This window comes from Rana temporaria, chromosome 13 (assembly GCF_905171775.1).
Source record: "Rana temporaria chromosome 13, aRanTem1.1, whole genome shotgun sequence".
Lineage (NCBI taxonomy): Eukaryota > Metazoa > Chordata > Amphibia > Anura > Ranidae > Rana > Rana temporaria.
Window position 1 is genome coordinate 113701157 of NC_053501.1, and position 25050 is coordinate 113726206.

At 46.1% G+C, this 25050-nt stretch overlaps 1 protein-coding gene across 1 annotated transcript; it reads right to left on the reverse strand.

Moving 5' to 3' along the window:
• On the reverse strand, positions 1 to 24293 carry LOC120920126 (low affinity immunoglobulin gamma Fc region receptor III-like). Its single transcript, XM_040332040.1, has 4 exons — positions 24217 to 24293; positions 5445 to 5465; positions 808 to 1080; positions 1 to 11 (listed from the first exon to the last, which is right to left on the reverse strand). The coding sequence occupies exons 1-4, from the start codon at positions 24245 to 24247 to the stop codon at positions 1 to 3; spliced, it is 336 nt and encodes a 111-aa protein (XP_040187974.1). The 5' UTR covers positions 24248 to 24293.
• Positions 24294 to 25050: the final 757 nt, after the last annotated feature.

A 25050-nucleotide genomic window follows, 5' to 3' on the forward strand; every position in this document is an offset into this window, starting at 1 on the left:
TTATTCTTCATCTGGACAAAAACAAGACACGTTGGGGTTGATTTACTAAAACTAGAGTGTAAAATCTGGTGCAGCTCTGCATAGAAGCCAATCAGTTTCCAGGTTTCATTGTCAGAGCTTAAGACCCCATTCACATCTAGGCGTTTTTACGCCTGTAGCGCTACGCCGCTGCCGCCAGAGGGCTGAAAACAGATGTCCCTCTATGGAGATGGTTCACATCTCCACGCCGAACGCCGGACGCCTGTCGCCTGCGGCGTGAAAAAAGGTCCCGGACCTTTTTTTCAGGCGTCTTCCAGCGTTCGGCTAGGAGATGGCAATCATCTCCATAGAGGGGGTCATCTTGGGGCACATCTAGGTGGACAATACCGGCGTTTTGTCGCCGCAAATCGCGGTACAAAACGCCGCTATTTTTACCGCGATTTGCGGCGACAAAACGCCGCGATTTCGTCCGTCTAGATGTGAATGCAGCCTAACTGAAGAAGCTGAAGTTAGAAGCTGATTGGCTACCATGTACGGCTGTACCAGATGCTGCACTCTCCAGTTTTAGTAAATCAACCCCATTGATAGTCCTAATAAGGTAAGAAATAAACAAATAAAAAGGATAACTGAGAAGGGTAGTTAAAACAGTACGAGACAGCATTGGATTTCTGGCAGGATCAAAGATTCTTCAAACAGATATAAAAATAAAAAAAACACTTTAAATATTAATTTTAAATAGACCAAAATTAAGTAAATAAGTAAATAAGAGAAGTTCGATGTCAGGGTTTATTGAGTGTACACTTTAATAAATCAGTAAAGAGAACTCACCACCGGAGATAACATGAAGTTGGACGGGATTACTATAAATGCCAGATTTCACTGAACACTTATATACTCCGGTGTCTGCTACTTTGGCAGTAATAAAAAGTGTTTTGCTTGTTTTATACATTAACTTGTTGTCATCTTTATACCAGGTGTAGTAATAGTTTCCAGGTTTATCTTCTTCTACCGATCCCACACTGCATGACAGAGTCACCCGATCCCCGGAGTATAAATTGTTCCAGTTGGGTCTCAGGGTGACTACCGGGGTGACGGCTCCTTCTATAAAACAGTACAATACAAATGGTTAATCCCTTTCTTAGAGCAATATGCATATACTGTATGTGATGGCACTGTGGGTGGGTGTAAATGTCCAGCTGCTGCACATATACATCACTGCCTTGTTCTGGATTCTGCTTCACTGGTGCCCCTAAAACTGTGACTGAGCTGTCAGCAACAACTCATGATCAACTACTGACGACCAGGAGCCCGTGAGGGGATCCCAAGATGTTTGTACGGTTCAGGCCATCACAGTGCTGCATCATACCAGCCTTGGGCGTTATGGTTCCAGTGGCATAAAGGGGTAATGTAACAACTAGATATATGCTGGTACAGGTGGGAGAATAGCATGGGTCAGTGGCGGGCCATGCGCACGGGGCACAGGTGCGCCTCCCCCTTTCCAATGCACCTGGTTCCTAATCTACATGCTAATCTACATGCAGGGTGCTGGACGCATGGATTCCAATGGGGTTTTTTGTTTTTTTAGAAGCACATGATTAGAGCCAGTGGCTCTAATTGGCTTAAAAAAAGGGTTGGCTCGGAGCGCAGAGCACTGCGCCCGAGCTCACCCACTTGTGTGACAATAGAAAATTATTATTTTCGCTATCATCTTCCTGATTCTCCTCCCGGTCCATTAGGAAATGGGTCCTGAGACCCGTCACCCGATTAATCAAGATAAAAAGCGATCCTATTGGCTACCTAGGAGCAGGAGGGAGGAGACGCACAGCGGACGCCACCATGATGCCGAGGAGGAGGAGGCACAGGGGGAGCCATCACCCACTGCCCGGATGGAACCTCCCCCATTTTCAGTTAGATCGCAGATCAGCAATATATGACATTTCCGACCCCTCCTCCTTCCCCCCAATGAAGACGGCGGGACTATTCAGAAAGTGCAGCGTGACTTGTGCATGTGCAGTATGAAACCGTCTGTGAAGCCTGAAAGCTCCACTTCCTGTTTCCCTTACTTACAATGTCGGCGCCTGCACCCGAAGCTGATTGACAAATTGGCTTGGGGTTTTTACAGACTGGAGCTCCTCTTTAAAGTGTAGGTTCACCCTATAAAACATTTCTAACACTACATCCAGCACCGTGCTGCATATAAAATGTCACTAACCTTTATTTTTTTCCCCCGTAGATATCGTTTAGCCGTGGAATTCACCGCGGCTTCCGGGTAGGGACGACGGCGCACACAGCGCGTCACGACTTCCCGAAGGAAGCTCGGGTCGGCTCGGCTCTATTCGGCGCCTGCGCACCGGCGCCGAATAGAGCCGTGCCGACCCGAGCTTCTTTCGGGAAGTCGTGACGCGCTGTATGCGCCGTCGTTTAGCATGCCAATTGATTGGCATGTCAATAGGAAAGCCCACTCCCGCGGGATTCCCTACCCGGAAGCCGCGGTGAATTCCACGGCTAAACGATATCTACGGGGGAAAAAAAATAAAGGTCAGTGACATTTTATATGCAACACGGTGCTGGATGTAGTGTTAGAATTTTTTTTATAGGGCGAACCTCCACTTTAAGTACAATACTAATCCAAAAAAATATAAATACCTTTTTCTTAAGTTTTCCATTGATCACATGACTGCTAATCAAGCTCTGCACCCTGGGCCCTGAGAGGTGGGGGAGGAGATCCCTAGTGAGGATTGGCAGCTCCTGTTACATATCCCATCTCTTCCTGTTATTCAACTGTGCATGGTGGGCGGTGTCCAGAGAGATCTGACCACAGGAATACAGGCACAGCGTCCTGTAGCTTCCAAACAGAAGGCGAGGCTGGGAGTAGGGGCATGTCAACAGCAGCAGAAGTATGGCAGAAGTAAACAGTGTGAAGGGGCCTGCTGAGATCACCAGGTTTGTTAATGTTGTTTATAGAGATGGGCCGAACCCCCCCCCCCTCCGATCGGTTTGGCTCACACCAGAACAGCCATGCAAAAAGTTTAGACCCGAACACCAAACCCCATTGAAGTCCATGGAACCCAAACTTGAAAGGTTGCCATTTTGAAGGTTTACATGCAAGTTATTGGCCATGAAAAGGGTATGGGGATCAGGGTACTGCCTTGGGGGACATGTATCAAAGTAAAAAAAATAAGGTCCCTTAGTCTGCAAAGTGGCACATCTGCAGCACATCTGTGGCATGTATAGAACATGCTGCAGCAAAAATGACATTTCTAAAAAAAAAAGAAATGCATTTAAAGTGGTTGTAAGGCCTTAAAGGGGTTTTGTTAACCCTCATGGTTGTTCACCTTAATGCATTCCATGCATTAAGGTGAAAAACCTATTGTAGTGCACCAGCCATCCAGCCCCCCTCCCCCCGTTTGACTTACCTGAACCTGTTCGGAGCCGCGCACACCCTCTCAGGCTGGTGTTTCGGCTCTTGTTTGGCTAGGTTGATAGCAGCGCAGCCATTGGCTCCCGCTGCTGTCAATCAAATCCAATGACGTGGGTGCCGAGGGGCAGGCCGAATCCTGCTTTCTGAGTCAATGGATGCAAAAGCAGGACTTGAGAGCACGCCCACACGGGTGTCCATTAATGGCTCCAGCCGCTGTTTCTCTCCTCAATGGACAGATTAATAGCAGCAGGAGCCATTGGCCCACTGATAGCTGATGACTAATTTGTTGTTAAGGATGCAGGGGGGGGGGGGGGGGGGGCGGCTTCCTGGCCCATCTCCTAGCAACACCGAACACACAAAAAATTCAGATGTTCGTGATATTCAGGCCGAACACACCCAACAGTTGTTTAAATAATAAATAATTAAAAAACACTCATAGTGCATAGTTTGGGACAACATAAATGAATCCCCAACTTTGTAAATTAGGTTCACATTATACACTGTATTAAAGATATATTTAATGATTAACGGAAAAAGCCAATCCAGAGCAATGATGTTTGGCCAACACTGGAGCGAGTCCATGTAGAGCGGAAGTGGCTGATCAGCAGCCCTGAGATGGAACAGAGGATACAAAAAAAGTAAAAAAAATCTATCATAAAAAATGTCAATGGATGTCAATGGATTATTATATACAGTCCAACTAAATATCATCCAATTAGGTGTTAGATCTTCTTATTAAATACATAACTGGCTTAATTAAATTTTTTAAGGGCGTTTTTTTAAGGGTCCATGTTGAAAGTCCCTTAGGTGAGATGCAGTTTTGAAAAATCCTATTGACTTTAAATGTGTGGTAAACACGGCAGTTTAAGGCTGTGCCTGACCTGCAACATGTTGAGTTTCTTTAGACGTAGCATGTCCTAAAAAAAATGCTTTTGAACTGCAGGCAAATGAGGTCAAATATGAGCAGAATGCCTATTGACATGAACCCGATATTTTACTAGAGTCCGTTTTTAGTCAAAAATTGACAAAATTTTATTCTCAATATGACTGAACATATAGGCCAGATTCACGTACAGCGGCGTATATTTGAGCGGGCGTAGCGCAGATCATATGCGCTACACCGACGTAACATAGAGAGGCAAGACCAGTATTCACAAAGCACTTGCTCCCCAAGTTACGGCGGCGTAGCGTAAATGGGCCGGCGTAAGCCCGCCTAATTCAAAGTAGGCAGGTAGTGGGCATGATGTATTGAAATGAATCGTGACCCCATGTAAATGAAGCGCCGAACGAACGGCGCATGCGCGCGCATGCTCAGATTCACGTCGAATTTACTCCCTAAGATACGCCGGCTCAATGCCTACAACGTGAACGTAACCTACGCCCAGACCCATTCACGCACGACTTACGCAAACGACGTAAAATCCGACAGCAGTTCCGACATCCATACCCTAACATGACTTAGACCAGCTATTTGGTGGTTTAATTTTACGCCGGACGTACACCTTACGTATACTCATGCGACAGGCGCAAGTACGTTCGTGAATCGGCGTATCTTGGTCATTTGCATATTCGACGCGTAAATCAATGGAAGCGCCCCTTGCGGCCAGCGTAAATATGCGCCCAAGATACGACGGCGTAGGAGACTTACGTCGATCTAATGGAGCCAGAATTTAGGCGTATCTGGTTTCAAGAATACGGCGCATAGATACGACGGCGCATCCATTCACTTACGCGGCGTATCAGTAGATACGTCGGCGTAAGTCTTTGTGAATCCGGCTAATAGTGCCTCAACATTTGCATAGATACATGCCCAACCTTATAATACACAGGACAACTATCTATTACAGTCAACTAATCACGACCAGATTATTATTTTGAAGGTAATACCTGTAGGTAAAAGTGGTCTGTAAGGGTTTACAACTACAATGAGGAACAAGTAGTATTAAAAAAATTATAATTCTATTCATTCACACAAAAAAAAAACTGCCCTTTCAGGTTTTAATCCAATAAATAATCCTTTAGTAGATCCTTCTTATTTACTGACCTGCGTTCTTCAATGCCAGCACTGGAAGAGAAAAGAAGAGACATAACATACATATAACAAAAGACAAAAAACACTTTCATAATTAATAAATGTAATACTTAAAAAAAAAATTCACTTCTTGTTGTCTTCCTGCAATAATTATTATTTTTTAAACCAAAGCTATCACTTTACTGTTTTTGCATATACACTATGGGCCAGATCCACAAAAACCTGACGTAACTTAAAAAATCCAATTTAAGTTACACTGGCTTAAAGTTTCTACCTAAGTGCCTGATCCACAAAGCACTTATCTAGAAAATTCAGGCTGTGTAACTAAAATTCCGCCGGCGCAAGGCGTTCCTATTCAAATGGGGCGAGTCCCATTTAAATGAGGCGCGCTCCCGCGCCGGCCGTACTGCGCATGCGCGTCGGCCGTACTGCGCATGCGCGAAGTTACGTTACGCCGAGTTTTGAGGATCGCGACGGCTTAAAGTTGCGTCGGGGAAAAAAAAATGACAGCGGCATGCATTCCTGAGGGAGAACTCCATGCCAATTTTCAAAGAAAAAATCGGCATGGGTTCCCCCCCCAGGAGCATACCAGGTCCTTAGGTCTGGTATGGGTTGTAAGGAGACCCCCCCACGCCGAAAAATTGACGTAGGGGGTCCCCCTACAATCCATACCAGACCCGTATCCAAAGCACGGTACCCGGCCGGCCAGGAAGGGAGTGGGGACGAGCGAGCGTCCCCCCCCCTCCTGAGCCGTGCCAGGCCGCGTGCCCTCAACATGGGGGGGTTGGGTGCTCTGGGGCAGGGGGGCGCACTGCGGGCCCACCCACCCCAGAGCACCCTGTCCCCATGTTGATGAGGACAGGACCTCTTCCCGACAACCCTTGCCGTTGGTTGTCGGGGTCTGCGGGCGGAGGCTTATCGGAATCTGGGAGTCCCCTTTAATAAGGGGGCCCCCAGATACCGGCCCCCCACCCTAAGTGAATGGATATGGGGTACATCGTACCCCTATCCATTCACCTGGAGGCAAAAAGTAAAAGTTAATAAACACACAACACAAGGCTTTTTAAAATAGTTTATTATTCTGCTCCGGACGCCCCCCCTGTCTTCGTTATTAGCTCAATTAGCAGGGGGGGCTTCTTCTTCCGCTCTCCGGGGGTCTTCTTCCACTCTCCGGGGGTCTTCCGCTCTCCGGGGGGGCTTCTCCGGACTCCGGGGGGGCTTCTCCGGACTCCGGGGGGCTTCTTCCATCTTCTCCCCTCTTCCGCTGTTGACTCGGCGAACCCCGGTTCTTCTTCAGCTCTCCGGTGCCTTCTTCTTCAGCGATGGCTGCCTGCTATGTTTGTGTGTTAGCTCGATTTCAAACAGGCAGCCGGCGCGGTCTTCTGTGGCGTCAGGGTCTTCTGGTCTTCTGTTCTTCCGATGTTGCCTCGTCGCCTGTTGTCGCTGTAATGATGGAAGCGCGCCTTGCATCCCATTTATATAGGCATCGCCGTCCCATCATGCTCCGGTAGGTACCCACGTGGTGGGTGCCTACCCACGTGCACCCACCACGTGGGTACCTACCGGAGCATGATGGGACGGTGATGCCTATATAAATGTGATGCAAGGCGCGCTTCCATCATTACAGCGACAACCGGCGACGAGGCAACATCGGAAGAACAGAAGACCAGAAGAGAAGATGACGCCACAGAAGACCGCGCCGGCTGCCTGTTTGAAATCGAGCTAACACACAAACATAGCAGGCAGCCAGCGCTGAAGAAGAAGGCACCGGAGAGCTGCAGAAGAACCGGGGTTCGCCGAGTCAAGAGCGGAAGAGGGGAGAAGATGGAAGAAGCCCCCCGGAGTCCGGAGAAGCCCCCCCGGAGTCCGGAGAAGCCCCCCCGGAGAGCGGAAGACCCCCGGAGAGTGGAAGAAGACCCCCGGAGAGCGGAAGAAGAAGCCCCCCCTGGTAATTGAGCTAATAACGAAGACAGGGGGGGCATCCGGAGCAGAATAATAAACTATTTTAAAAAGCCTTGTGTTGTGTGTTTATTAACTTTTACTTTTTGCCTCCAGGTGAATGGATAGGGGTACGATGTACCCCATATCCATTCACTTAGGGTGGGGGGCCGGTATCTGGGGGCCCCCTTATTAAAGGGGACTCCCAGATTCCGATAAGCCTCCGCCCGCAGACCCCGACAACCAATGGCAAGGGTTGTCGGGAAGAGGTCCTGTCCTCATCAACATGGGGACAGGGTGCTCTGGGGTGGGGGGGCCCGCAGTGCGCCCCCCTGCCCCAGAGCACCCAACCCCCCCATGTTGAGGGCACGCGGCCTGGCACGGCTCAGGAGGGGGGGGGACGCTCGCTCGTCCCCACTCCCTTCCTGGCCGGCCGGGTACCGTGCTTTGGATACGGGTCTGGTATGGATTGTAGGGGGACCCCCTACGTCAATTTTTCGGCGTGGGGGGGTCTCCTTACAACCCATACCAGACCTAAGGACCTGGTATGCTCCTGGGGGGGGAACCCATGCCGATTTTTTCTTTGAAAATTGGCATGGAGTTCTCCCTCAGGAATGCATGCCGCTGTCATTTTTTTTTTCCCCGACGCAACTTTAAGCCGTCGCGATCCTCAAAACTCGGCGTAACGTAACTTCGCGCATGCGCAGTACGGCCGACGCGCATGCGCAGTACGGCCGGCGCGGGAGCGCGCCTCATTTAAATGGGACTCGCCCCATTTGAATAGGAACGCCTTGCGCCGGCGGAATTTTAGTTACACAGCCTGAATTTTCTAGATAAGTGCTTTGTGGATCAGGCACTTAGGTAGAAACTTTAAGCCAGTGTAACTTAAATTGGATTTTTTAAGTTACGTCAGGTTTTTGTGGATCTGGCCCTGTAAAACGAGCCCTAATTTTACACTTGCAAAATAACACTTACGGCGCAAAAACGAAGCTAGAAAGCTTTGTGGATCGCCTTAAGTGCTAATTTGCATACTAGCAACGGCATTTCGACTCGAAATGCCCCCAGCGGCGGATGCGGTACTGCATCCTAAAATTAGGCAGTGTAATTCAATTACACATGCCGGATCTTCTGTGTAACTTTGGAAAAAGCCTTTTGAGGATCGTTTCCAAAGTTACACACAGACTGAACAGCACTTAAGTCGGAGTATCTCTTTTGAGGATCTGGCCCAGTATTACCTAAAGTATTAGGACACCTGCTTTTACACGCACATGAACTTTAATGGCATCCCAGTCTTGGTCCGTAGGGTTCAATATTGAGTTGGCCCCGCCCTTTTCAGCTATAACAGCTTCAACTCTTTTGGGAAGGCCGTCCACAAGGTTTAGGAGGGTGTCTATGGGAGTGTTTGACCATTCTTCCAGAAGGGCATTTGTGAGGTCAGGCACTGATGTGGGACATGAAGGCCTGGCTCGCAGACTCCACTCTAATTCATCCCAAAGGTGTTCTATAGGGATGAGGTCAGGACTCTAAGCGTAACAAATACAATTTTTTAATAATAATGAATTTTTGGGTTTTTGGATTTTTAAATTTACAATTTACGATTTTTCAAATTTATGAATTTTCTAATTTACGAACTTTCTAATTTACGAATTTACAAATTTTTAAATATTCAAATTTACAAATATTCTGAAGAATTTGTTAAATGTGTTTTCGTTAATTCGGATGTTTCCGAATGAACTAATTTGTCGAAATTTGTTAAAATTTGTCCAAATTTGTTAAAAATCTAATTCAGAATGAAACAAATTGCACATGTCAATAGGCCAACTCAATATTGAACCCTACGGACTAAGACTGGAATGCCATTAAAGTTTATGTGTATGTAAAGGCAGGTGTCCTAATACTATTGGTAATATAATGTCTTTTCTGTAAAGTTTTAATATGGTCAAAATGTAACTTCCTTTAGTAGTTCAGTCCTTAAAAGGTTATTAAAGGGTCCACTTTATTTCAGTTCAGTAGTAGGAATTAGGGATGAGCTGAATTTCCTTGGGTCTGATTCAATCATGGTTGGGCAAAATTAGAAATTACATTTCCTTGGTGACTTCTATTTGACAAAGAAGTAAATGCCATTGCCCAAATATGGCCAGTTATCACTTTTGGGCAGTGGTGCCACTTCTATCCTTGCCCTATAAGGCAATGTGGCAATGATAATGGCAGTTATCAGGGATGCAGCTGAAGCCAGCACCCTCTGTTTCTTTAGGAGCCATTGATGGCAGGAAGCTGTCATATATAGAAGCAGTAGAAATACCACTTCTATACATGATGCTTGGCTCCCACTGAAGAGAGGTTTGAATTAACAACATTTTGGGTGTTCTTCCACTCGTCTAAAGTGCCAAAGTTTGCCTTGAACCTACGTTTGGACCAAACTATTTGTTTATTCCTAGTAGAGATGAGGGAATCTGCCTGGGTTATGTGTGTAAGCAATTTTGTGAATATTACTCAAATTTGAACGGTGTGAACTTTGTGATAGACCCAATTAAAGTGTATCAGTGGCAAATCTTGTTATTCAATTTTGGATATTTGCAGGGTTTATAGGCTTGCTATTGTCATGGGAAGCTGGGCACTGCCATGGGTGCCTTACCAATGCCAAAAAATTAAGAACAAATAAATAAATTGTTAAAGTGGAGCTCCACCCAAAAATGGAACTTACGCTTATCCGGTTTCTCCTCCCCATCCAGTGTCACATTTGTCACCTTTGAGCGGGAGGGGGAGCAGACACCTGTCTAATCCAGGTATTTGCTCCTACTTCCGGCTATAGATCACTGCAGAATCCGCTGTGATCTACGCCATGTCCAGCCCCTTCTTCGTCCCCCCGCTGTCTTCTGGGAGACACACAGGTCCTAGTAGATAGCAGGGACCAGTCAGGACGCGCAGCGCGACTCGTGCATGCCCAGTGGGGAACCAGGCTGTGAAGCGGCAAGGCTTCACTTCCTGATTCCCTTACTGAAGATGCCCGCGCCTCCACCGGGGGGCAAAGGAACAAGTCGGGTAAGGACATTGCGGGTGCCTTGTACAGGTAAGTGTCCTTATTTTAAAAGTCAGCAGCTGCAGTATTTGTAGCTGCTGGCTTTTTTATTTATTTTTTTTATTTCGGCGGAACTCCACTTTAAAATGAAAATGCAAAGTTATCACTAATAGCTCAAACATACATTGATAATATTGCTGCTATGAGCCCACCCTTTTTAAAAAAAGGTTATCTATTCCTTCAAATTGTCAGAACATTTGGGGTTAAAAGAATTTATATTCATATATATATATATATATATATATATATATATATATATATATATATATATATATATATATATATATATATATATATATATATATATATATATATAAAGCCGTACATTGTATATTTTTCAAATGAACATGAGGGTAGCCACCCTTCCCTCTAAAGTTGAATCACAGTTCATAGCTTATGAATAGACAGTTTTCTGTCTTACTAGGAATCTGGATGTACCATCTCCTAGGTTGTAATTCAAAGGTGTTGAACTTTTGAACATTTAGTAAAATAAACAAGATAAGAAAAGGGTGAGGAGCTCTTGTTTGGACATGAGCTCACAGGAATTATCTTTGCATGAACGAAACCATAAGGCTTATCCACAAATCAAGCCATTGTGTTATATATGTTAAATAATAATGTTTTTCTTTCATAATATCTTAACAATGTATCTGTTAGTTATTCATATATAAACCTGTTTAATACATATATATTATTGTAATAAGGGCTACAAATGTAGATCCTATAAAAGTTTTAGAAACTGTATTTGTAAAATGAAAGTTAAGAGTTAAATTCCAGTGATCAGTTTCAAGGAATTTAACAACCCTCAGCTAATGATGTGGGGCAGATTATCCCAACACATATATCTTGGCTAGTCGCCATGTTATCTGGGGATATTGACATCTGATTGTCAGCCATTACATAATTAATTGTGTTTTTCTAAGCCTAAGTCAAAAGATGTCGTAAATTATTTTAGACATACACAAAAACAACATTAGAAGTTGTTTCTTATACAATACTGCCTCTAGTGGTGAAAATAGTTAATTATTCAAGACGGCCGCATACTTGGTTGTCATGGTCACATACAATAACACATGGTCATATGACATCATTAATTACATAGTTGTGACAAACACACCGACTTTTTGGGGGGAGATAAAAAAGTAGTTGCAGAGGACAGAGAAAGATCTCGCTCGATACCTCGCTATCTCTTGGGCAGGAAGAATGCTATGAGGAAATCTGGAATGCGAGGAGATCTTAAGGTGGAGAGATGTAGAAAGATTGGAAGGAGTCCTGTGGGACTCGTCTATCGGAACCTTCTCAAACAGACAGAATTCTTAAGACCTGGTAAAGTATTAATCTTTTTATGTATACCTTTTTGGTAATTGAATTGTTTTGCATATACACTACTAAAACCATTTAATATAGATATGGCAGAGCAAATTTGAGTTGTATTATTTTTAACTGCAGTATGAAATGATTATATTCCAAATATTAAGAGACACACACAGTTTTGTCTGTCTTTATAAAGCTAAAGCTAAGTTTGTACAATGGTTTTATTATGATATATGTTTAAAATAGATTCACTCTAAATTTAACATAAGCCTTGATAGATTATCAAGCTGTGTACAATATGACATTGTTGTCTGTGCACATTTAAAAGTGAAAGTAGAAGATCTGTTTGTTTTGAGAAGGAATCCATTTATTTGTATTATCACGAAATATACCTGATATTAATTTGCACTGTATTTTTAGTTAATAAATATATATTTTTAAGCAATATCATTTGTGTCACTTGTCTTAAAAATTGCATGGATAAACAAACTTGAATATCTTGTTGGTATTGATGAAAATTGTAAATCTCCCAAAACTAAGATTTGCACAATTTCATAAACACAATACTGTTTTATTGGCTCAGCTGACCAGAGGCAGTGGCTCCACACTATGTCACAATGGCGGCCCGTTAATAGGGGCGCTCGGGCACCCCCCCCCCAAAGCTGGACATGGAAAAAAGTGGTCAATGGACACTGAGCTGTCCATTGGGAGCTTGACTGCTGCAATCAGGGGATTGCAGCAGAAAAGCTTCATTGGGCGGTCTTTGGAGTGTAAACAGGGCATGGGCCATGCGTCCTGCACACTCCCAGTCCCACTCTACATCCATTCATTCATGATTCCACCCTGTTGCACTTTTCTGATTGGCAGGTACGGAGAATGGTAGGTGGGGCTTATCGCGGAACCATCACTTAACCATCACCGTTTTTTCAGTACTCGGAGAGCACTTAACTAAGCAGCACCGTTCCGTTCATCTCAGTGACACCCGGATTCAGGCTGCATATGAAGGCCACAGTGAGGTTGCAATTGATGGGCACAGTGAGGCTGCATTTGATGGAAACAGTGAGGCTCCATTTGATGGGCTCAGTGAGGCTGCATTTGATGAGTACAGTAAGGCTGCAATAGATGGACACAATGAGGCTGCATTTGATGGCCACAGTGAGTATGTATGTGATTGGCACAGTGAGGCTGCATGTGACAGTAATAGTGAGCTGCAATTGGGGGGCACAGTGAGGCTGCGTATGATAGGTACAGTGAGGCTGCAATTGATGGGCACAGTGAGGCTGCATTTGACGGGCACAGTGAGGCAGCAAATGATGGGCACAGTGAGGCTGCATTTGATGGGCACAATAAGGCTGCATTTGACGGGTGCAGTGAGGCTGCATTTGACGCGTGCAGTGAGGCTGCATTTGATGGGCACAGTGAGGCTGCATTTGTTGGTCACAGTGAGGCTGCATTTGATGGGCACAGTGAGGCTGAAATTGATTGGCACAGTGAGGCTGAAATTGATTGGCACAGTGAGGCTGCAATTGGTGGGCACAGATCCACAAAGCACTTACCTGGAAACTTGCGGCAGTGTATCGTAAAGACGTCCGGCGCAAGGCGGGCCAATTCAAATGGGCGTGTGCCATTTAAATTAGGCGCGCTCCCGCGCCGGACCTACTGCGCATGCTCCGTTTCACAATTCCCGTCGTGCTTTGCGCGCAGTGACGACATTTTTTCAAACGGCGACGCGCGTAGCGTAATTCTGTATTCCAAGGCGGCTTACGCAAACGACGTTCATTTTTAAATTTCGACGCGGGAACGACGGCCATACTTTATACAGCAATACAATTGCTGTGTAAAGTTAAGGCACCAAAAACGACGACTAACTTTGCGACGGGAAACTAGACTAGCGGCAACGTAGCGAACGCGAAAATCCATCGTGGATCGCCGTAACTCCTAATCTGCATACCTGACGCTGGTTTACGACGCGAACTCCCCCCAGCGGCGGCCGCGGTACTGCATCCTAAGATCTGACAGTGTAAAACAATTACACCTGTCGGATCTTATGGATATCTATGCGTAACTGATTCTATGAATCAGTCGCATAGATAGAAACAGAGGCCCAGATTCAGGTAGATCGGACCAATATTTGCGTGGGCAAAGAGCAAAGATTTTTCTCTTACGCCCACGCAAATATTTTGATTTGCCCGCGATTCACGGAGCAGTAGCTCCGTAAATTGCGCGGGCGCTATGCTAATTAGCCCTGCGTAAGGGCGCCTAATGTAAATGATCCCGCCGGGGGCGGGAATCATTTAAATTAGGCGCGCTCCCGCGCCGAGCGCGCCGAGCGAACAGCGCATGCTCCGTCGGGAAACTTTCCCGACGTGCATTGCGGCAAATGACGTCGCAAGGACGTCATTTGCTTCTAAGTGAACGTGAATGGCGTCCAGCGCCATTCACGAATCACTTACGTAAACGACGTGAAATTTAAATTTCACGAGCGGGAAGCGCAGCTATACTTTAGCATTTGTTGCCCCTGCTATTAGCAGGAGCAACCTTGCGCTAAAGTTGCCGTACGGAAACTCCGTACCTTACGTGCGCAGGGCCCGCGCAACTTTTGTGAACCGGTGGTAGTATGCAATTTGCATACTATACGCCGATCACAATGGCCGCGCCCCCTAGCGGCCAACGCAAGAATGCAGCCTGGGATGTGAAGGCATAAGGAGGCTTATGTCTGTCAGATCCTAGGCTGCAGTCGGTGTAACGAGGTTCCTGAATCAGGAGCACTCGTTACACCGGAGCAAGTAAGCACTTGCGCCGCGCAACCTATTGTTTTTAATTTCTCAAAGCCAGTTCCCCAAATTGTCAGTCTGCCATCTTGCACCTGTTTGCTTTATAAATATATTGGCTCATGGTCAAGCAAGATGATGACAATCTTATCTCACAGATGAGAAATGATGGCTGTCCATAGTTTAGGTGTTTCCATGTCCTATTACCATTTTGATCAAGTTTGACTATTCTGGTTTACTTTAGAACAAAAACTCATTGGTCATGCACAAAGCCACATGTTTTAGCACAAATCTCTACAAGGGTATGCACTGAGAACAGCTAGTTGACCACACCTGTGTCAAACTCATATTATTGGACATTATAACACAGTCATCTTACTGAAATAAAGCAGGAAGGAAGTGGTACTCAACAGTAACCCAACGCTTCTCCCACCCACCAAAAAAATGCACAAGACGAAAAACAGATGACAAGAAACAAAATTGTTGTTCCTCAAAATGGACTGGCCAAAGTTGTTTATTTTTTTTTTATTTCAGCAAAAAGTAGAATATGCCTATTTATCCATTTTACGACCATCACCAAGCTTCTTCCATCTTAACCACATGAGCTACATTAACCACTTAAGGACCGCCTATTGTCGATATACATCGGCAGAATGGCACGGCTGGGCACAGGCACGTACCTGTACGTCACCTTTAAGAACCCAGCCGTGGGTCCAAAGCTCCGTGACCGTGCCCGCAGGACCCGCAGACCCGATCGCCGCCGGTGTCCCGCGATCGGTCACAGGAGCTGAAGAACGGGGAGAGGTGAGTGTAAACACACCTTCCCCATACTTCTGTGTGGCAGTGTCACTGATCGTCTGTGACGTCACACCTACAGCCAAGCCCCCTACAGTAAGAATCACTCCCTTAGGGCACACTTAATCCCTTAGCGCCCCCTAGTGTTTAACCCCTTCACTGCCATTGTAATTTTCACAGTAATCAGTGCATTTTCATAGCACTTTTCGCTGTGAAAATGACAATGGTCCCAAAAATGTGTCAAAAGTGTCCGATGTGTCCGCCATAATGTCGCAGTCATGAAAAAATCGCTGATCGCCGCCATTACTAGTAATAAAAAAATTATTAATAAAAATGCCATAAAACTATCCCCTATTTTGTAAACGCTATAACATTTGCGCAAACCAATAAATAAACTTTTGCATAAGATACGAAGAAAGAGGATGGATAGCCGCACTCCAATGGGTTGTCTTTTATTCAAAAAAGCACAGCAAGTACATCACTTCACAGGTGCAACAAAGGAACAGGTAGATAGCCGACGCGTTTCGCACTGAGCTAGTGCTTAATCATGGCTAATAAACTCTTATTGAGATTTTTTTTACCAAACATATGTAGAAGAATACGTATCGGCCTAAACTGAGGGAAGTTTTTTTTAATATATTTTTGGGGGATATTTATTACAGCAAAAAGTAAAAAATATTGAATTTTTTTCAAAATTGTTGCTCTCTTTTTGTTTATAGAAAGAAGGATATAGGTGTCCCCTAAGCATGTAAGCCAAAAACCATAGTCTCACCACATCCCTAAATTAGAACTAATTTGTGTACCCCCAAAGGGGGTGTGTTTCCTCGGTGGGACTTTTAACTTGGGAGACTGGTTAATAAGTAAAGATTGACTATTCATCAATTGTGTATCAAAAGTATATCAAATTTTATTAAGTATTGTTGTTCGTAGACAACACATAAAGGCCAATACTACAACGTTGGGTAAAAGCATCCATTATATCGCAAAAAGTAAAAACCGCAGAGGTGATCAAATGCCACCAAAAGAAAGCTCTATTTGTGGGGAAAAAAGGACGTCAATTTTGTTTGGGAGCCACGTCGCATGACCGCGCAATTGTCAGTTAAAGCGACGCAGTGTGGAATCGCAAAGAGGGGCCTGGTCCTTAACCTGCCTAATGGTCCGGGTCTTAAGTGGTTAAGAGAATAAACTATTTATATAAAACTATCTGCTGTGTCTGAACTTAAGCACACCAACATTGCTACCCTGGGAAAAAAAAACTTGTTATGCATCAACAGATAGAACATGACACTTTATATTTTGCACAAGCTGATGATCTGGGACTGTGGACTGTAGCTGTTTAGGAGTGGCCCTCAATTTAGTCTCCTCATCTCAAAAAACAAATACAAATAATAGAAAAAAAAGATATACAGTAGTACAGCCAACAGTATCTGGTAATGATACTGTTATCCTGAGTCTCCAGATGCAATAATTGGTGACAGAATATAATATTGAACACCCAGGTATATGAGGTCAAGAGATATAAAATTCCATTATGCTGAGGGGGTTGACTCTCTGGGCCAGATTCTCAAAAGAGATACGCCGGCGTATCGCCTGATACGCCGTCGTATCTCTGAGTCCGCCCGTCGTATCTATGCGCCTGATTCATAGAATCAGTTACGCATAGATAACCATTAGATCCGACGGGCGTAAGGCTCTTACGCTGTCGGATCTTAAATGCATTTTTTTTTCGCCGCTAGGTGTTGCCGACGTCGTTTTCCCAATCGAGTATGCAAATTAGCAAAATACGTGAATTCCCGAACGTACGCCCGACCGACGCAGTGAAGTTACGACGTTTACGTAAGATTTGCGACGCGTAAAGTTGCCCCTGGGTATATGAGGCGCAGTCAATGTTAAGTATGGCCATAGTTTCCACGTTGAAATTTGAAAATTTACGTTGTTTGCGTAAGTCGTACGTGAATGGCACTGAATGCCATTTACGTTAACGTCGAAACCAATGACGTCCTTGCGACGTCATTTAGCGCAATGCACGTCGGGAAATTTTAGGGACGACGCATGTACAGTACGTTCGGCGCGGGAACGCGCCTAATTTAAATGATCCACGTCCCCTAGCCGGATCATTTGAATTAGGCGGGCTTGCGCCGGAGGATTTACGTTACGCCGCCGCAACTTTACAGGCAAGTGCATTGTGAATCAAGCACTTGCCCGTAAAACTTGTGGCGTAACGTAAATGTGATACGTTACGCCGCCGCAGATTTGCACGATTATACGTGAATCTGGCCCTCTGTGTTCAGTAAAGAGATGGCAGGAGCTCAAGCAGCACCCAGAAGAGACCAGCACTGACTATATGTAGCAAGGGCTACTACAGAAAGGTGAGTAGATTTTCAAAATGGACACCCTACTGACCATAGACACATTGCTTAGGGGTCTGGTAGGGTCAGAACAGGGGTTGGGGATAACAGCGACATGCAAAGTGCGCCACACAAAATGTTGTGGGAGGGGGCTTGAAGGGGTACTTTGCTCTGAGCTAGGAGGGCAGACCCAGGATGCACTGCAGGTCATAATAATAATAATAATAATAATAATAATCCATATTCATATACTCCCACAATGAATTCTGCACAAGCCGAGAGGGAGGGACTGGAAAGACTACATAATGTCAACATGTGACATCATCAATAACCCCAGACACAGCTGGAAGCAGCCACACCCCTCACACCCCTTGTGATAGCTTAAAATGTAAAAACATATCTGTATGAGGGGTCTTCAAAATGTTTCTGCATTTTTATATTTTCATTGGAGGGCAATGGAATAAAAAATTTGGTAGTAAAATAAAATTGTGTGGGCCCCCCAAGTCCATACCAGACATGAGCATGCAGCCTGGCAGGTCAGGAAAGGGGAGGATGACCGAGCGCCCCCCCTCCTGAACCATATGTAGCGCCCTGCTCCCAAATGACTGGGCAATATGTTAAATTTAGTGGGTGTCTGAGCCGATAATATGGCTCAGACTGTGATGATGCATGCCGGGAAGGGATACTTAAGAGGCAGACGCCATATTTTGGGGTCCTTCACCTTGTGGCCCTCCTGGCAGGAGGTATGTGTTGCATGATTTCTAGCCCTGGGACCACGTTGGCCTGAGGCTGCATCTCTATCACTAGGCCCAGTTATGCTGACTGGGGCCTACAAATCAAGAGGGATCTCAAGCTGTCCATCCAAGCGAAGAAATCTATACTTAATGAAGGAAACCAGGGGAGGACCTGCCCTGGAGGAGACCAAGCGGAAGGCTTATGTCTCGGGATAGGCCTAGTGACCTTATTAAGGAGGGATTCACGACTCAAGTTGTCCTACAGTTCGCCGGGTCGGCTTAAAGGCTCTTTAACTGTACGGCTGGAAGTTCGGGTACTATATCCTATGGCAGAGGATTCCGGACTGTTCAATTTGTTCACAATCAGTCTGTGGCAGAGGCTGTTATCAAACTGGTTTGTGCATCATTCCGGCTGCTAGGCCAGGTGAGAGGGGTCTATCCGGGTGAGCAATACCCACTCAAGAGGGAGTGGTGAATGACTTTGGAGTATAGAGGTTTTTCCCCAGTGATCTGTACCAGGTACCTGAACCTTTCCCTCCCCCCTTCATCCTTCTACCTTCTTCACAAGTTTTGAGCAAAAAGAATAAAACATGACAGCTAGAGGTTTTATATCTTGTGTGGACATTGGAGTTCTTTCAGACTTTCTTCCCCTAGATGACAAATGTATAGGTAACGTGCAGGCCCAAATCTAAACCAGCAGCTTTTACGGGGGTAGTGCTTCACATACTTGACCCCCCACCCCAAAACACCTTGTCACTATGGGGACAAGGGTTTCTTCCCCACAACCCTGGGCTTTGGTTGTGGGGTTTGGCTGGCAGGGGGCTTATTGGAATCTGGAATCCCCCTTTCAGAAGATGCCAGCCCCCCATGTGAATTATTATGGGGTATATAGTACCCCTACCCAGTCACAAAAAAAGTGTCATAAAATAATAAAAATACAGAGACAGTTTTTGACAATTACTTTAATAAAAAAAAAAAATAACAGTGTCCCCTCAAGTACATCCATCATTAAAATCACATCGTCCGCAGCACCCGAAAAAGAAAAAAAATGCTCTGCACTCATTGACGGACGCCCCCTGAATGCCTCCTCTGTTGTTAAACAGTTCTTATATAGGTAAGGGCGGGGCCACCTTACAATGTTACCTGGTGGCACCACCCTGTTTTGACTTCACCAGCCCAGCATGCACCGGTCGGTGACGTCACAAGGGGGCGGTGCCACCAGGTGATGTCACCAGGTGGCCCCACCCTTACCTATAGAAGAACTGTCAAATAACAAGGAGGCATTTCGTGGTCGGCTGTCAATGAGTACAGAGCGTTTTTTTGTGTACGTTTTCAGGTGCTGCAGGCAGCGTGATTGATGATGGATTTACATTGGGGGGGAAACTGTTTTTTACTAAAGTAATTGTCAAAAACTGTCTCTGTTTTTATTACTTTTTTACACTTTTTTGGTGAATGGGTAGGGGTGCATAGTACACCATAATCATTCACATAGGGGGACGGGATCTGGGTGCCCCCTTGTTAAAGGGGGCTTCCAGATTCCAATAAGCCCCCTGCCTGCAGACCCTTACAACCACAGCCCAGGCCAGGGTTGTGGGGAAGAGACTCTTGTGCCTATCAGCATGGGGACAAGGTAATTTTGGGTAGGGGGACAGCCCCTCCTGCCCCAAAGCACCTCTTCATGTTGAGGGCATGTGGCCTAGTATGGTTCAAAATAGGGACGCTCGCTCGTCCCCCCTTTCCTGACCTGCTAGGCTGTATGCTCAGATAAGGGTCTGGTATGGATTTTAGGGGGGACCCCACACAGTTTTTGTTGTTTTGACATGCCAGCATTTGCAACTTTGAATCAATTTAAATGTGATTTGATCCATTTTTTTATCTTTAGAAATTAAATTTTTGCTGCAGCACGTTCTATACGCGGTACAGATGTGCAACTTTACAGGCAGACTAAGGGGACACCCTAGTCACTATATTAAAGGTATTTTTAATTTGTATTGTTGCACTTTAAGCATCATTAAAATCACTGCTCCTGAAAAAAAAAAATTGCATTGATATATGTCCCCCATGGAAGTACCTGGACCCCCATACCCCTTTAATGGCCAATTATGGCCAATTACTTGCATATAAGCCTGTTCAGCTCCCATGGACTTCAATGGGGTTCGCTGTTCAGGTCAGAACTACTCCCCTATTTGGTGGTTCTGCTGTGAACCGCACAGCGGGATGTTCGGCCCATCTTTAGTAGAGAAGTGATGTAAATTGTTTTTGAAATTCTTAATAAAAAGTAAAAGGAAGTGTAATGTATTGTCGGCTCCCAGCAATATACATTAGAAATCTTTGAAAAAAATGGCATGGGTTCCCCCCAGTCTATACCAGGCCCTTCGGGTCTGGTATGGATATTAAGTGGAACATCACGCAAAAAAAAATGGTGTGGGGGCCCCCCAAAGTCAACACCAGACCCTTATCCGAGTATCCAATCTGGCAGGCCACAGGAAAAGGGGTTGGGGGGGACGAGATTGTGTCCCCTCCTCCTGAATTGTACCAGGCAACATGCCCAATGGGAGGGTGCTTTGGGGTCCAACCCAACAAATCTTGCCCGGTGGTTGTGGGGGTCTGCGGGCAGAGGGCTTATCGGAATCTGGAAGCCCCCTTTAACAACAGGGCTCCCAGATTCCGCCCCCCCATGTGAATGGGTATCAGGTACATTGTACCCCTACCCATTCACCAAAAAAGTGTCAAAAAGAGTAAAAAGACAGCAGACAATTCCTTTATAAAAAAAAATCAATTGCGGTGCCGACAGACATGAAAAATGCCCGCAGGGAAGCCTCCCATTGAGTGCAGAGTTTTTCCATATTGTTTTTCGATTTTTCAGGTCCGTCTGCACCGTGTTTGACAATGGATTTACAGACCCCCACAACCGCCGGGCAAGGGTTGTGGGGATGAGGTGGTTATTCCCAGCAACATGGGGACATGGTGCTTTGGGGGGACCCCAAAGCACCCTCCCCATGTTGAGGGAATGTGGCCTGGTACGGTTCAGGAGGGGGGCGTTCTCTCCCCCTTTGTTTCTGTGGCCTGCCAGGTTACATGCTCGGATAAGGGTCTGGTATGGATTTTGAAGGGGACCCCCACGCAATTTTTTTTAAATGACTGTATATATATAGATATCAAATACACTGCCTGCACGTCACTAACTAACCTGGCATGTCACTAACTAACCTAACCTAGTGATCAAAATTGAACCCCTATCAATTGCAGCCTACTGTGCCCATCAAACGCAGCCACTGTGCCATCAAACGCAGCTACTATGCTCATCAATTGCAGCCACTGTGCCCATAAAATGCCACCACTGTGCCCATAAAATGCCACCACTGTGCCCATCAAATGCTGCCACTGTACCATCAAATGCTGCCGCTGTGCCTAAGGCCCCGTACTCACGACCAAACATGTCTGCTGAAACTGGTCCGCGGACCAGTTTCAGCAGACATGTTTGGCCGTGTGTAGGCCCGATCGGACCATTTTCGGGCGGATCGGACAGGTTTCCAGCGGACAACTGTTTCCTGGACTTGCTTTAAAACAGTCCGCTGGAAACCTGTCCGCCCGGACATGTACGGTCGTCTGTACAGACCTACCGTACATGTCCTGCCGCCCGCCATCCCTCGCATGCGTCGAATGACTTTGACGCATGCGTGGAAGCCTTTTAAAGGCAGGCCGCCCACGTCGCCGCGTCATTGTCGCGGCGACATCGCGTCATCGACGCGGCGACACCGCGGACACGCCCCGCGTATTGTTTACGCGCGGACCTCTGTTCGATGGTGTGTACGGCCATCGAACAGAAGTCCCCGGGCAGTCCCCGGGCAGACATGTCCGATGAAAACGGTCCGCGGACCGGTTTCATCGGACATGTATGCTCGTGAGTACTCGGCCTAAAAAAAGCTGCCACTGTGCTAATCAAACTCTGCCACTGTGCCTTAAAATGCCGTCACTGTGGCATCAAATGCTGCCACTGTGCCCATTGAATCCTGTCACTGTGCCATTAAATGCTGCCACTATGCCTATTGAATCCCGTCACTGTACCATTAAATGCTTTTATTGTGCCCATCGAATGCAACCACTGTGCCATCAAATGCTGCCACTGTGCCCATCAAATGCTGCCACTGTGCCAATCAAATGCTGCCACTGTGCTCATCAAATGCTGCCACTGTGATCCCCCGCCCGCTGTCTGCCAGGCACTTACCCTGTCTCGTGGGGCAGCAAGTAATGGCGGCGAGCGGTGTCCTCCATGCGTCTCCACTGTGCCCATCAAATGCTGCCACTGTGCCATCAAATTCTACCACTGTGACCCCCCCCACCCGCTCGCCATCTGCCCAGCACTTACCGTGTCTCAGTGGGGCAGCGGGTGATGACGATGAGCAGTTTCCTCCATGCGTCTCCTCCTGTCCTCTCCTCCTGATAGGCATCCAATCACATCCCCTGTCGTTTCAGTCAATGAGGTGACAGGTAACAGACCTGAGCACCTGATTGGCAGAGAGGCGGTTCAGTGTTAGGAAAGCTAATATTCCTTCGCTTTTCTAACACACTGGGTGGGTGCACTGCGAGCGTAAAGTATGGCGCTTGCAGTTCATCTACTTTGAAGCCTATTATAGCCTATAGCTCTAATCAGGTGCTTCAAAAACACCCCCCCCCCACCGCTGTAATTCTAGCGCCCGGGAAGAGGCTGGACGCCTAAATAGGGGGTGTCAGCGGCGGCCATGGATAGATTCATGCTATGCATGAATCTATCTATTGGTCAAAGAGGGGGAGGCTGGAGTGAGGGGGCGGCACTCGTGTGCCCTTATGGACGCACCGCCACTGGTTAAACTAGATGGACTTACCGTATATACTCGAGTATAAGCCGAGTTTTCAGCACATTTTTTGTGCTGAAAATGCCCCCCTCGGCTTATATTCGAGTCACCTTTTTGCGCCTGATCTCCCAAACTTTGGGGACATGGCACACGTGTAGCCCCACTCTTCCTCTACAAGTGTGCAAAGTTTGTTGTCCGGGGGACCTACAGCCGGGGAGCACCGGTTTTTCAAAGTCGGCACCCCTTCCATAGACCCCCATGTTAAACAGTCATTTCTCCAGTGATTTTGGGGACCCGCTAAAGGTCAGTCGTAGGTCCGCTGAACCCGGAACTTGGCACACATGTAGCCCCATTTTTCCTCTACAAGTGTGCAACGTTTGTTGTCTGGCGGACCTACGGCCGGGGAGCACCGTTTTTTTAAAGTCGGGCCCCCTATTCTATATACTCCCACGTTAAACAGTAATTTCTCCAGTGATTTTTGGGGACCCGCTACCGGTCAGTCGTAGGTCCGCTGAACCCGGAACTTGGCACACATGTAGCCCCGTTTCTCCTCTACAAGTGTGCAACGTTTGTTGTCTAGGTGATCTACGGCCGGGGAGCACCGATTTTTCAAAGACAGGCACCCCTTCCATAGACTTCCATGTATAACGTCAGTCTAGTCATGGGCACGGTGGGGTATGTCTTTTTACAATATAACAATACTATGTAACAATATAACTATGTAACCAGGGAGAGAGAGAGAATTTTAATTATTTTTCTTCTCAGTGTAAAAATTTCAGAATTACCAGTCCACAGCTCTGCAGGGACACTATAATGACATAGTGACCCTTCTTTTGCTATTCCCTTTAGGAACCCCCCTCCCCCCGCTTCCATCCTGTCTGCATCCTGCCTTATTATTGAAGTGAAAATGTACTAAATCTTCCCCATCACATCAACGACCAGGAAAAAAAAATGAAAGTCGTCCACTTACAGATGAAGAAGATCGGAGTCAGACAGGACATGGTGACGGCTCCGTATGAACATAATCATATTCTCGTCTCTGCGCTGAGATCAGGAACAATGACAACTTCCTCTTTTTAGTAAAAACTCTGCGTTTTGGTTTTACAATAGAAAAATGTTTTGCTGGAGGTGGAAATTCTGTTCACACTTTTTAAGACAAAAGAGGAAATTGATGTGCTGCTACCAGTAAATTCGTTGATGCTAGAGCAAAATTCTAATATATGATATATTTATTTATTTTTAGATAATCTTTACAGAGAAAGATATGGGAGATTCTGACCTGAAAACCCATTGGCTGCCATGCTGGTTCCTGGCTGCAATACCTCCTAAGTCAATGAACAGGGAAAGCAAAGAAAAGTCAGAAGTCCTTATTTGCATCCTTGTTCTGCGTTAATCTGGCCATAGATTATGCAATTTTCTTTCCTTCAACCATGGTTTGAAGGAAAGAAATTAGCTTGAGTCCCCCATCAACACAGTCAGTGTGAGGTTTACCCACTACCCCCCTCCCCACTAACACTAATGATGAGACACTATTCCTTCCACTGATACCAACGATGGGACACTATTCATTCCACTGATACCAATGATGGGACACTATTCCTTCCACTGATACCAATGATGGGACACTATTCCTCCACTGATACCAATGATGGGACACTATTCCTTCTACTGACACCAATGATGGGGTGGGCTTGCTTCCACTGACACCAATGATGGGACACTATTCCTTCCACTGACACCATTTATGGGGCACTATTCCTCCCACTAAAGATGTGACATTGTTTACCCCTACCGACACCAGGAT